We start from the raw sequence: 12599 nt of genomic DNA, 5'->3' as shown, positions 1-12599 counted from the left end.
GAAAGAAGTACTCGACTGCCTGTCCTCCCTTTTACACAGCCTGCACCTAAACCAAGTCACTTTAGTTCTAGTCACCTAGTCACTTTACACAGCACGCTGAATTTAAATATTTGGAAGTGCTTCTGTTTCAGAAAGTGCCTGAAGGCCCAGTCCTAAAAACAGTATCTTTTTTTTTTTTTTTTTAAACAGTAGGATTTAGTACGGTTTCTTTGCCATTGCTATAAAGGCAAAGATTACTTGAATTAGCAGCTGAAAACCATTCTTTAGAAGTGTCTTTCATAGCAGACAAAAGATGGAAATGATTTCATTTACAACTTCATCCACACTTTATCATTCATACATTAAAATTCTGAAAAAGTTTCAAAACTCTTAATGTAAGGCCAACATAGAAAGTTTTAAAAAACACAATAATTGGTCACGCTTAGTCACAAATTTATTGCCAGTCCTCAAAAAGTGTACATATGCAATCTTATACAGGAAGGTGTTAAATGTGACCTCAATTTTACAGAAAAAAAAATAATACAAAGAACACATGCAATAAAATAATACACACAGAAGAGATCCTTGACATTGCCAAGAGCCCTGAAAAACTGAGGAAAGCTAAGTACTTGGAAGATCATTAATATTTTGCTATTTAGTTACTTGAACATACTCAGTTTTCCCAAAATAGGTTATGATCCTGTTAGTTTTAAAAGTAGCCTGCCAGTTTTGCATTCCAACATATGCTGCCATCCATTCATAGTTTGATAAAATAACATTAGTTTTTCAAAATATAAACTTCATGTTCTTATCCTGAAATGATCTCCTTATTTAAAAAACTGTGCAAACATTCTTTATCTTTACACTGTTACGGGTGAACCAGAAGTCCGCCTTCAAGCATTTCCATGTATGTAACACTAACAACTAGAACCAAATATGAATGAAATAATAGTTTTGTATTACTCAGGTCTCCTATAAGTTGATTTTACCACATTTTGATTTTACCACATATCTATTTTGATTTTATCACATATCTAAACATACAGACTTCCAAATTAACAAAATAAACATACAAATAGAGTATTTCTGGTTTTGTTTTATAGTGAGACTATGAGGCCCAGCCTTGACACAATCTTACAACCCAGTGCATGACAAATATTTCTGTGTTTAAGCAAAAGATTTATTCTACATCATCTGTATTTGCTATAGAGACATCTCAGCAAGCAGCATATGGCTCTGATTTTGCTATGCATAAAAAGATGAAGTAACCAAACCTAAGTTGCTCCTGTTCAAGCCCTGAATTTGCGATGTGTACATTCCATCTTCATGGCACTTCTTTGCTCAGTAGAGGCGCTTGCTACTCAGTGACATTTTCTGCAGAGCATAAATATTACTTGCAGTATAAGTTTGAGTCTTTTGCTGTATGGGAGAAAGAAGAGATCAGCAAAACAAACCTCAGGTTTCTCAGCATGGCAGTTCCAGCTGTATTTTGTGGCTGAACAGGCTTTGAGTTCGGACAGATTTCCACCTTATACACAGTAGCTGGGTGAAGGTGTTAAGGATTCGATGTTAACTCGATCAGGAAGCCAGCTTACTTTGCTTTTATCTCATTTCATTTACTTCTATAGATTCTTTTCAGAATTAAATTTATTAAGTAATGCCTCTCTATACTACTTTCCGTATATTGATAGACATACACAAATATATATAAAATATTTTATTTACACTGACATATTGATAATTTATATAAATTGAATTGTGGTCTTTGTGGTGGTTTTACCGTGCTAGGCAGCTGAACACCACAACCGCCCTCTCACTCCCCCTCCTTAGATGAGGAGGGGAAGAAGTAAAGGAAATAACAACTCACGGGTTGAGATAAGGATGATTTAATTAAAGGAAAAAAATAATTATTAAGGAAAGATTATTATTAATTAAACAATTTAACTAAACAATTTAACTAAACAATTAACAATTTAACTAAAGGGGAAAAAAGGAAAGGGGAAAAGGGAGAGGGAAAGGGAAAACTAAACAAAACAAGTAAAGGCTATGTGGAAGTGCAGAGGAAAGAAATTACTCTGTACTTCCCACAAATGAGCGATGCTTGACCACGTCCTTGAAGCAGGGCCTCAACGCACGTAGCCGGTGTTCGGGAGGAGGACAGACATTTTCACAACGAGAGCCCACCCCTCCCCTCTTCCTCCTTTTTCCACCTTTTATTGCTGAGTGTGACATCGTATGGTATGCAATATCCCTTTGGTTGGTTTAGGTCAGCTGCCCTGGTGATGTTTCTTTTCTCACATCTTTGCCCACCCCTAGGAGAGTTAGAGAGAGTCCTGATGCTGTGCCAGCACTGCTCAGCAGCAGACACAACACTGGTGTGATACCATTGCTGTTTTAGCTATGAGTGCAGAGCACAGCACTGTATGGGCTGCTGCAGGGAAAGTTAACATCCCAGCCCTACCCAGTACAGTCTTATTCTTCTTTTAGGAGTCAGGTCCCATCTGCTCTTCCATAATTCTGTAGAAAGGACTGCATTTAAGCCAAAACAACACATCATTTAAGACAGCCTCACTGGGATAGATATATCTCTGAGTTGTTGCTCATTTGCTTTTTCTTCAAAGTGTGCCTTTTGTTTTTGAGGTCTGGGAGAAGAGTTGTAGTATTACTTTGTTCTGGGAGATGTGACCATACCCAGCTTTCTCTCTGCTTTGGTTTTAAGATTTAGCCAATGTCTACTTTTGTGTGCTTTCTGCAAAAATTCATACATAATTATTTACAAGATATAGTTATGTGAACAAAGAGATCACAAATATTTTTTTGGAAAGGAAAATAACTGAAGCTAGGCAGTATTTTCTGTAAGTCTTCTTTGGGACTATATTTGTAATGTTTTTTTAAGTAATCAAAGCGATAACGGGATCAGGTTAAATTTAGTTACTTGCCAGGAAAATAATTTATTATTAAGAAATAGCATATGAGCACTAAGTCCTATCTTCCTCTTTTGCTCAGATTTTACTTAAGTGAGTTCCCTTCAATATCAGTGGCAATATATTTCATAAAAGCTATTTAAATACGGAAAAGGATGTCAGGATTCAGCCTGACGTGGCAGAATTCCTCATACAAGGAATTTGTGGAAGGAAAAATGCAGAGGTTGAATGTCGTTCCTGTTTTTGTTCACATTCAGGGTGCCATGGCAAGGGAAAACAATATTTTTTTTCCATTCATCAGCCTCAGTAGTCCATATTCGAAGCATTTGATAGCTTGACAGTAAGCCTGCTGTACCATGGCCCTGCTCGTAACGTTTAACAGTAACTTCAGATAGATTGGTGAGCTTTCACCAACTGGGGGCTCTAATCACGAGGACAGACTTAAACCTTTCACCTTGCACTATATGGATTGTGTTTGTAAAGAGAAACAACATTAATTAGTGTCCCTTTGGTTATGAAAGAAAGATGTAAATATAACTTACCTCGGCTCTCTTCTGGTGAGGGTCTGAGATGATAGATTGCTGAGTAAAATGCCAAGACAACAGGTTCCCATACAGCTTATAAAGAGACTCTGTTTTCATTAAAGTACGGCACTTCTCTGGTTTTAAATGACACTGTACTTACTGTCAATTTAATTCACATACCCTAGCTCTATTATGAAATGGTGTGCAGCAAACCATTTACCTGAATATTTTTGGAACTCAGTCATCAATTTCTGGGGTAGGAAAGGTCTGGTGATCAGTGCTTTGCAGTCGGAATGTCCTGCCTCCATCTTCAGCATTTAGTAGGACCCTAGGAGGAATTCATGGACAAAGCACCTAAGTGAGTCACAACTATTTGGAAAAGATAAACATGACATGCTATTTATCAAGTGGTACATTCCAAAGCTTTCAGAGCTCCAGAGACAAGTATCAGCAATCTGAAATGCACCAGAAATTAATCACGAGCCTTTCTCAGGCCAAGTTGTAGGGGTAGAGGGAGTATTTTTCCTCCTATTTACCATACAAACTGCCTGGAAACTGTCCTTTATCTGGTAGTACTTTGTAGATGTTTGTTAAGAATATGCCTCCCACGAACACCACAGATGGACATGGTACTCGCACGATGCAGATAATTTTTGCAAACTGCACGAAACAGAAAGGACTACAAATTTCTAACTATCCACACAAACAGACTAAGATGCTTTAAGCCACCAGATCTAATCAATACTCCAGCGGGAACCAGGGATCTAGCAGTACTCCGTTACAGTTATGGACATGTCCTACATTACCTTAAAATACCGAAGAAGTTTTCCACAGCACCCACCACACCGCATCCACCACCGTACCGATGGTTCATTTTCTGATTCAAGTGCCTATTTTAATGTGAGTTTCTGGAAGTACAGGGAGGGTCCTCTCTATTCTTATCTGAGCTCGGTAGCTGAACTTTCATCTTTCCAACTTTGCATCTTTCTGATTGATGGCATGAATTAAAGCACTGAAAGCGTTTATGAAGTGTAGACCCATTTATGACCTCAAGACTTTGGCCCTTTGCCATGTCTGGTAACACTGGGGCTTTTTTGTTTTATTAGTTATCTGTAGTACCTATGTGACTACTTTTTACAGACATTTGTCATAGCGTTAATCTTAGAGCATTCTGTACCCTTTAATTAAATCTTCCATTACTCATTTTTTAATGCCCAGTACTGTTTCAGTTCTTTGCAGGTTACAAATGTGAGCCCAACAACGGTTCTGATTTTTTTCCTGAATGTTACTAATCAAGAATCAATTGCTGTGGCACTGAACAAAATGTACATGTGACATTCTTTCCAGTATAAAAGGATGGTTCCTTTTTCTCAAAAAACTGTTTCACAGCTTGAGAATAAGCAATATTACTATTTTATTTGCAAGATGGTAATCTATTTCCACTAGTAAAAAGAAAATCATTATTAAGTTAAAAAAAAAAAATAAATCTGAGACTGGGTTAACCTTTATGCAAGTTTAGGGGATACTTCTAAAAATCAGTACAAGGTTTATATAGACATTGGTAAAGATGGTTTTATATAAATTGTCAGACTAGGCAGACATAAGGAAATTAGGCCTGTTACAGCATTCTTTTTGAAGATTTCTATTCTTCTACCTGTTTGCAAGCATTTAAAAACCTTCCAGCATGTCACCATTTGGTATCTTTCTTAGGTAAAAATTAAAAAAAACATTGCATTTGAGATTTGAATATTTTTTTTTAGCTTTCGTGCTTGCATTCTCCTCAAAAAAAAAAAAAAATCACCTTGTCATTACATTATTCTATTGAAATACTGAAAAATAGTATATTAAAACTTGGTGAAAAATCCGAAGTGTGTTTAGTCATTATTAAAGTACTTGAACTGAAGCAGGGATTCCAGCTTGTTTCATGACTTGCATCAATAAATACTTGTGTATACAATTAAGGCTTTACTGCTTGGATCAGAGCTTCTAAGACAGTAACATAGTAATATATTTTAACCTCTTAAGAAACCCAAGGGAACTTCTTCGCATACTGAGGATATAGCAAGTCCTATGATTTGTTTTTGAAAGCTCAGTAACACGCTTTCTATAAACTATATCCAACATCATTAGGCACGATAGCTAAGAGAAATAGGTGCCGTACATACAGTGTTAAATACAAACATTTCATTTCTTTACCTGTGCAACTTCCTTGATAGCTGTAGTATTACCAACTTGTGAGGCATACTGAGAAGATAACATGGTTTTAAAAATGCCTTCTTCCTGCCTCATTCAGGTCTCTGTCTCATGGAATTACCCCAACATAAATTTCTCTTTTGATTCCTTGCTTTGTGCAGAAAGCTCTAGAGATGTGAACAAAGAAAGGTAATAAAGCTTTCATTAGTACCATTTTCCATTTAAGTTTTTTTTCGTAACAATAAAATTAGTCAGCAAGGGTCTTGCTGAACTAATCAGTAATTATTATATCGCTTTGATCATTTACTGATGGGGAAAAAAACAAAGCCTTCAGAGTACCAAAGCTGCCAGTCAATGTTTCTTACCTGCAGTTTACTTACATATTTTTCCTTTTTAAGTAGAAGATAACACTGAGGAGATGAACAGCAATGGGTTCTTGCAAAGCAATCAGCAGAAGAGTACTACAGGTCCTTGTACAACACAGAAACAAAAGGAAAATTAGAGAAGCTTTTTCTGGAGGAGAAAAAAAAAATCCATCAGCCCAAATAAAAAAAAAACAAAACACAACGCACCAAAAAACCTCTGGAGATAAAAAAATATGTAGTCACTATCACATGTACCTTGAAGAGCAATGGAAAGGGAAAAAAAAAGTCAAGAAGAATTAAAAAAAAATAAAAGAGAAAGTAATTACTAGCAGTAGGGCAATGAGCCCGGAGTCCCCAAGGTTAAAAGGCTCTGAGTACCTGTGTGTGTCTGTATGCTGATATTATGGAGATCCTTAATAATTGCGTTGTAAAAGCTTGACCTTGTGACAAGAATTAGACTCCCACCCATCTCATAATACCCCAAGGTTAACGGTCCTGACTTTTTCTCACAATCTCTTTTCTTTCCCCACCTCGTTAGGGATGGATTTTACACATATTCCTTTACAAGTACACGCTTCATTGAGCCTTGTTCATTAATCTCCTCCGAAGGGGTCTTGCTAGGATCCTTGCTTTCCCGTACACTTGGCTTCGGAGCTCAGTTATCCCCGACACTTGTTCCTGTCAGCAAGATCTTGGGGACAGGGTACCCCAGACCAAGTGATTTAGTGTGTTAAGGCTCAGGCATTGCTGGGGCTTACAGATGACAGAACTGCCTGATACCATTGTTTTTGCTGAGATTTGTCATACATACTTAAATAACTGCGATGTAAAAATGTAATCATTCTGATTATGTCACTAACTTGATTGAAAATGTGTTTTTGTGTATAAAAATTCCTGTTGTGGTTTCTTGACATTGAAGAGTAAGTGATTTAATCTGGATTCTAGGAAACTTTAAAAGACTTACTTGTGCAAGGTTTTATTAATTTTAATCAGAATACATTATCAAGCTTTGCTGAGGATTTGCTGTATTGTAGCCCATGGAATTTCAGGCTGAGTTTTCAAAATTTTAGTTCTTACAACTTTGGAAATACAGTTAAGTATTACCAATACAGAAAACAAACTGCCTAATAATTCTTATTGTGTACCACTATTATTGATTTTTGTTATAAAGTTAAGAAAGTTACTGATTTGAAAGTATTTTGTCCTAATTACAGACTAACAGCCTTCATTGACTATGCAAGTGGTTTGAGTCGAAAAAACTGCTGGAAGAGAGAATTGCCTTACAAATACAAAAATTACACTGCTATGCTATGATTTCACCTCCTAGTTTGAAAAAAAATCCAGAGCTTCATAAATCCATTTTTGTTGTTTGTTCATATATACATGTATTTGTCTTTTGGTGTGGTTACTATAGCTTTCGACAAGATCTTAATTTTAGTTAAATACATATTTATTACTTTGTTATTTACTTTTCTAGGGATAATTGTTGTAGCCATTTTTAACATCTGGTTTACAGATTTTCTCTGTGTTGCTGATAAATATCTTAAGTATTGGAATTTTTCTTTCCTGGATAAAATATTTCAGTATTCCTCACTATAGCCCAACAGTTCTAGGTTTTCTGCACATTTTATTAAAGTAGTCTTCTAAAAAGGACTCTCATTGAATTCTGGGGGGAAAAAAAGCAATGATTTACTGACACTAAATGCTAAATGCTAATTCTTGTAAACATAAACTTGTCTCTTGAAGGTTTGGTCAAGTGCAATCACTGTCTTAGCGTTTATCTGTGTATTTTCACAAAAATGGTATAGCAGCACAAGAGAGCACAGTCTCAAAATGTAAATAGCAGCAGTGCCAACAAAGACTCGAGTTAGATCTATGAATCTTCCACGCTACCCATTTTTATTTTCTCAGTAATTTACTATGTGTTCGTGTGATTATCATTCTAACAAATGCAAATAACTTCTTTCATCCTAAATATTTCACATTTTTTTAATAAAAAAAAAAAGTTCTCCTTCTGTCAGACAGAACTTACATTCATCTCACTGCTAGCTACCAAAAAAGGCAAATGTCTTCTAAGCATAAAGTAAATGATTTCTCTCCACATCTCATTCTCCCTCCTTCTGCTTGTGGGGAATGAATTCGGAAGAATTATGTGGCTCTTACTCCAAACATGCATCTCAACCTGCACTTCCTGAAGAAGTTTTCCAAAGTCAGCAATACTACAGCATACACACAGCACTCGCTAAGAAAGCTTCCCTCTTACCATGCTCTGTGACTTTTATAGTACACTGACTAGAGGATTAATACTTAAACTCAGTGTGTATGAATTTCATTAAAGACTGTGATGATTTCACATTATGCACTCAATTCTCATTAATACGGTTTACTTTTTTGCTGGTGAGACAGTTGCCTACTCTTTGCTGCCCGGGCAGAACTATGAAGCTTGTATGTGAGCCTGGGATTTCCAAGGTGCATGTAACCCTCCAGATGTACGATCATCTGAAACACAGGGAAAAATTAAGGGGAGAAGAAAAAAAGAGTAATGGAGTCAGCTTAAACAGCAACTGTGAAGTACTAAAGGGACAGTTATTAGCAGTCACAGCTGCTACCTGAAATAGCAGAAGATAGATTTATGCAGATATAAAGTGAAGCATTAAGGAAAGCATTGTTTGGGCAATGAAGCAGTTGGACCAACCCAGTCCTCTCTGCTCATTTACAGCCTGTACTTCCTTTTCACATTATTATTTCTTTTGAGAGTAAGGTATGATAAGATACAAGTAATATTCACATACAAAAATAGCATTCTTAATGTTCCGTTACAAATAATCCACATGTATGGCACAATATTGGCTTTACAGATTATATAAGAAGTTTATTAGGAAGTAAAGTGCTCAGTTTTACAGATCAATACATTCTTGATCATTGTAGAAGGCTTGCATAATTAATAGCTTCCTAATAAGACCAAATACTGTACATTTATTTCCTATGCAAACCTTACCTTATTACTAAGTGACAAATGATATTAGAATCTAAAATTTAAAAATGAAATAATAAAAACGTTCAAAACATTTGTCAAGTGCCCATGCACTTACTGCAAGGCCTATTGTCAACACACACGGGTACCCCATGAAAACTTAATGCACTTCAAGATGAAGTTTGTTATTAAGTAACGACACGTTACAGAAATATACCTCAACAAATACAGCTATGAATGCACATATTTTCATTTTCATAATAAACATATACTACAAATAAAAAGGAGCTGCATGATTGAATGTACATTTTCAAATACACATTTTTTTTTTTTTTTTTTTTTTTTTACAGGCCAGCTATTTCAAACCGTACTGCCAGGTCTCTCTTGTCAGAGTGCATCAATTTTTTCCTAGTGCAGGACAAAAAAACCCACAGAAACAAAAAGCCCTTCATAAGACTCACAATCTGTTTTCCCACTTTGTTCCATTCTTGAGCCACAGCTACCAAGAAATTCCAGTCTCCGCACTGAACTTCCTCCTGCTCCACCTTTTATTAAGTAAGTTTCTGTGCATAGGGTTTCTCGTAAACTTAAAAACAGGAAAAGGCATATAGTCTTACTTAGTTTTTGCACATCCTCTGATTAGAGGGAATGTATTCTGGGTATGTCCAGGCAATGTAGTGATAAGAGCATATGCAAAATGTAGCTTTGCCCACATAGCACCACTGCAAGAAGTAGTACTAGCCTCTAGCAACAACTTTAGTTTGAAACAAAAATACACCAATATAACATAAATATGCTATTTTTACTTCGTTAAATAGGCATTTTTCCTCTGTATCTCCTGCTAATAGCTAAGATGTGTTTGATTATGTAGCTTTCTGTTTTCCTTTAAGCCAACTGTATGAATTTAAATACAAGACAACTGCCATCTTCAGGATAAAAACACAACTGACAGCCTCTCTCCTAAACCAACAAGCCATAAACTGAAACAGGCTGCTAGGCAAAACCACACACACTGTGCTTCAGTGCCTTCTAGAGGAAAACAACATAATTTGTGGCGTACCTCCTTTCAAAAATAAAGCGTCTGTGCCATGGAAAGCACAGAAAATTAAATACTAAAAATCAGTGGTTACACTAAAAACACCTTTCCAAAGGAATCAGGTTGAATCCCTGGAGAAAAGAGTACGTAAAAGCATATCTAATAATTTTACAAGCAGATCTGTTAAATGTAAATACAGGCTAAATAGGTGAGGTGCGCTTCGCAGAACTTCGCAGAGCACTTGATTGGGTTTTCCCTACCATTGGGCTCCCTTCCGGCTCCCTTCCCATCCAAGGAAGAGTTGGCATTTTTCAATTGTGTGTCATTTTAAATAATGTGTTTTCTGCCAAGTTACTGTGTTTACCTAAAGAAGTGAGGAATATTTATCCCAATAACACTTAGATCTTCAAAACATGGCACTAAAAATGGGCACTGTACAACAGAGCTGAAGACGATTACATTAACTGGGTGTAAGAAGGCAGTTCTCAAATATTACTTTTAAAATGATAATGAAATGGAAGGAGGCATAACATATATGGTTTCTATTACAGAATGATCTGATTAACAGGTGTACAAACTCAGTGCACTTTCTTCTGTTTAAAGACATAGTATTTCTCAATAATAGGAAAAAACGGCCATTTTAAAGTAAAATGTTAGTACACCAAGAACAACTCCAGAAAAATATACAAAAACGCAGAGTTAAAATAAAAAGATGTTGATTTGTCTCTTTGAAAAGAGTTAGTTAAAATGAATGAGACAATAAACTAGTGCCGTTTTCTTTAAAAAATGTTTTTCAAAACTTTTAAAAATTCTGTTTTTCCAATAAAAAGCAGAAAACCCACAGCTCTTCATTTGAATGGTTTAGCTAGAGCACATTTTGTCTAAAGCTTGCTGTCCTCGTGAAGCTGTTCCCCATAATACATGTATCAGAATTCTGTCCAGGTAGATTTCCTCTTGCATTTCATTTCCAACGCTAGCAGGCTGGCTGTTGGTGACTTTAGCCTGACGTGTGGCTTATGTAGGTCTGAATATGCCTTATGAAGAGAGTGTTTCTTCTTACACACCACTAGAGCTTTCCTTCAGTGGTCTGATCAGAACGATCACCTTAAGCTGGGAAACAGTGGAGTCAGGTGTTTGCTGGCTTAATACTGGCCCCAAACTACCAAGCCGATCCTACACATGGATGTTATTTCCCCCATTCCCTCCTCCCCCATCAATACCATCCGACTGCGAGGAAGATGGCCGCGAGTTCCTCGAACGAGGCTGGCCGTTCAGTCCAAGCGGTGTTCCCAAACGATGACTCATTTGGGATGCCGTATCATCTGATTCCCACCGCTCCAACTCCTCTCGCACAAGCCGCTCCATTTGTTCCCTGTGGATTTCATTGTCACGACCCAGTCTTTCATCCTAAACAGATACAAGATGCAAGATGTAAGTGCAGTTTCCAAACTGCAGCCTCACCAAAATCCTATGCAATACAGGAAATCCCTGTAGCACTCAAGTATTTCAAGAGGCTAGAGGCAAATCACAGCTACTGCAGTAAATGGCTTTCTTTCCACTAACGCAACTCCCGGGTCGTCCCCTTCACTTATGAAAGCATAATTTGTATTACACTTTTTAAGTCCGCCTCCAGAAATGTAAAATATACTGAGGAAAGAACACCCCCAAGGAAGCTCCAGATCAAGAATCAAGCAGATTTTTTGGGTGCAACAACAGTAAAAGCCAGGGATACTATATTCTGACAGGGCAGCTGCGAGTCTGACCCACATAACCCACCAAGACAGAACATCTCACCCACCCCTTAGCAGCCCTTTTCTGACTGTTCTTGACCCATCAGGGAGCTGACAGGTTTTAGTGTCTGCAGAAATAATGCACTTATCCTGCTGGCTGCTTCCACATTGCCCTTTGAAAAGGGAAGGTAGGAAGGGAGGCAACAGGAGCTAGATAACACACACACCCCCAGAAAAAATCAGGAGGAGAAGAGCAGGCTGCACAGCCTGCTGGGCTGGATCACCTTGACTCTGCCAGACTAGTCCATAAAACTTTGTATTCATCCCAACAGACAACAAGGGATGAAAAAGCTTCTTCAGTAACTCCTCATCACCACTGCTGTCCTGTCCAGGGGCTTAAAGGGTGCTCTGCAGCCACAATGTGACACGGGTCTGCTAGAAGATGGCTTCTCATATCTGAAACTTGCATCAAGTCCCTTCAGTAACACAAAACTCAAGATTGCTCGGCCAGTGCTAAAGCAGCCATGTCATCTTTACCACAAGTCCCTGCACCCTCCCAAGCCAAGCAGTAGAAAACAAGTACTGACACTAAATAAGCCATGCCGGCTGCGACCAGCAGGTGACGACACAGGACAGAGCGGGGTTACTTACCTCTGTCACTCCGTCCAACAGTCTTCCCAACACATCTCTCCTTTTCAGTTTGGCTCTCTCCATTGCTTCAAGCTTCACAATAACCGCATCGATCTTGGAGACGATACTGCCGATTGAATGTTCCATGCGATCAACCCGCCTCATGAGTCTGAGGGCAATAAACAATAATTTCAACTTATTGAACTAAGTTGAAGTGCTTGGTAAACTTACAAGCCTTGAGATT

The 12599-nt window shown here is 37.6% G+C and overlaps 1 protein-coding gene across 7 annotated transcripts in view; it reads right to left on the bottom strand.

Annotated features, from left to right (window-relative positions):
- Window positions 1-411: 411 nt before the first annotated feature.
- PKD2 (polycystin 2, transient receptor potential cation channel) overlaps window positions 412-12599 on the bottom strand; it is a 29775-nt gene continuing 17587 nt past the window's right edge. For 2 of the 7 annotated variants that reach the window (XM_040555191.1, XM_040555190.1), the window contains 3 exons: window positions 12377-12524; window positions 11216-11402; window positions 8832-11105 (listed from right to left, as the gene is read on the bottom strand). In XM_040555191.1, coding sequence (XP_040411125.1) covers window positions 11101-11105; window positions 11216-11402; window positions 12377-12524 — 340 coding nt within the window. In that variant the 3' untranslated portion in view covers window positions 8832-11100. Of the gene's footprint in view, window positions 6091-8365; window positions 8485-8831; window positions 11403-12376; window positions 12525-12599 lie in introns of those variants that run through there. The other 5 variants (XR_005819348.1, XR_005819349.1, XR_005819350.1 and 2 more) reach the window with 5 other exon arrangements.

Source organism: Cygnus olor, chromosome 4, assembly GCF_009769625.2.
Source record: "Cygnus olor isolate bCygOlo1 chromosome 4, bCygOlo1.pri.v2, whole genome shotgun sequence".
Classification (NCBI taxonomy): Eukaryota; Metazoa; Chordata; class Aves; order Anseriformes; family Anatidae; genus Cygnus; species Cygnus olor.
Note: the sequence above shows the minus strand (reverse complement) of the source record. Positions and strands in the feature narration are given on the sequence as shown.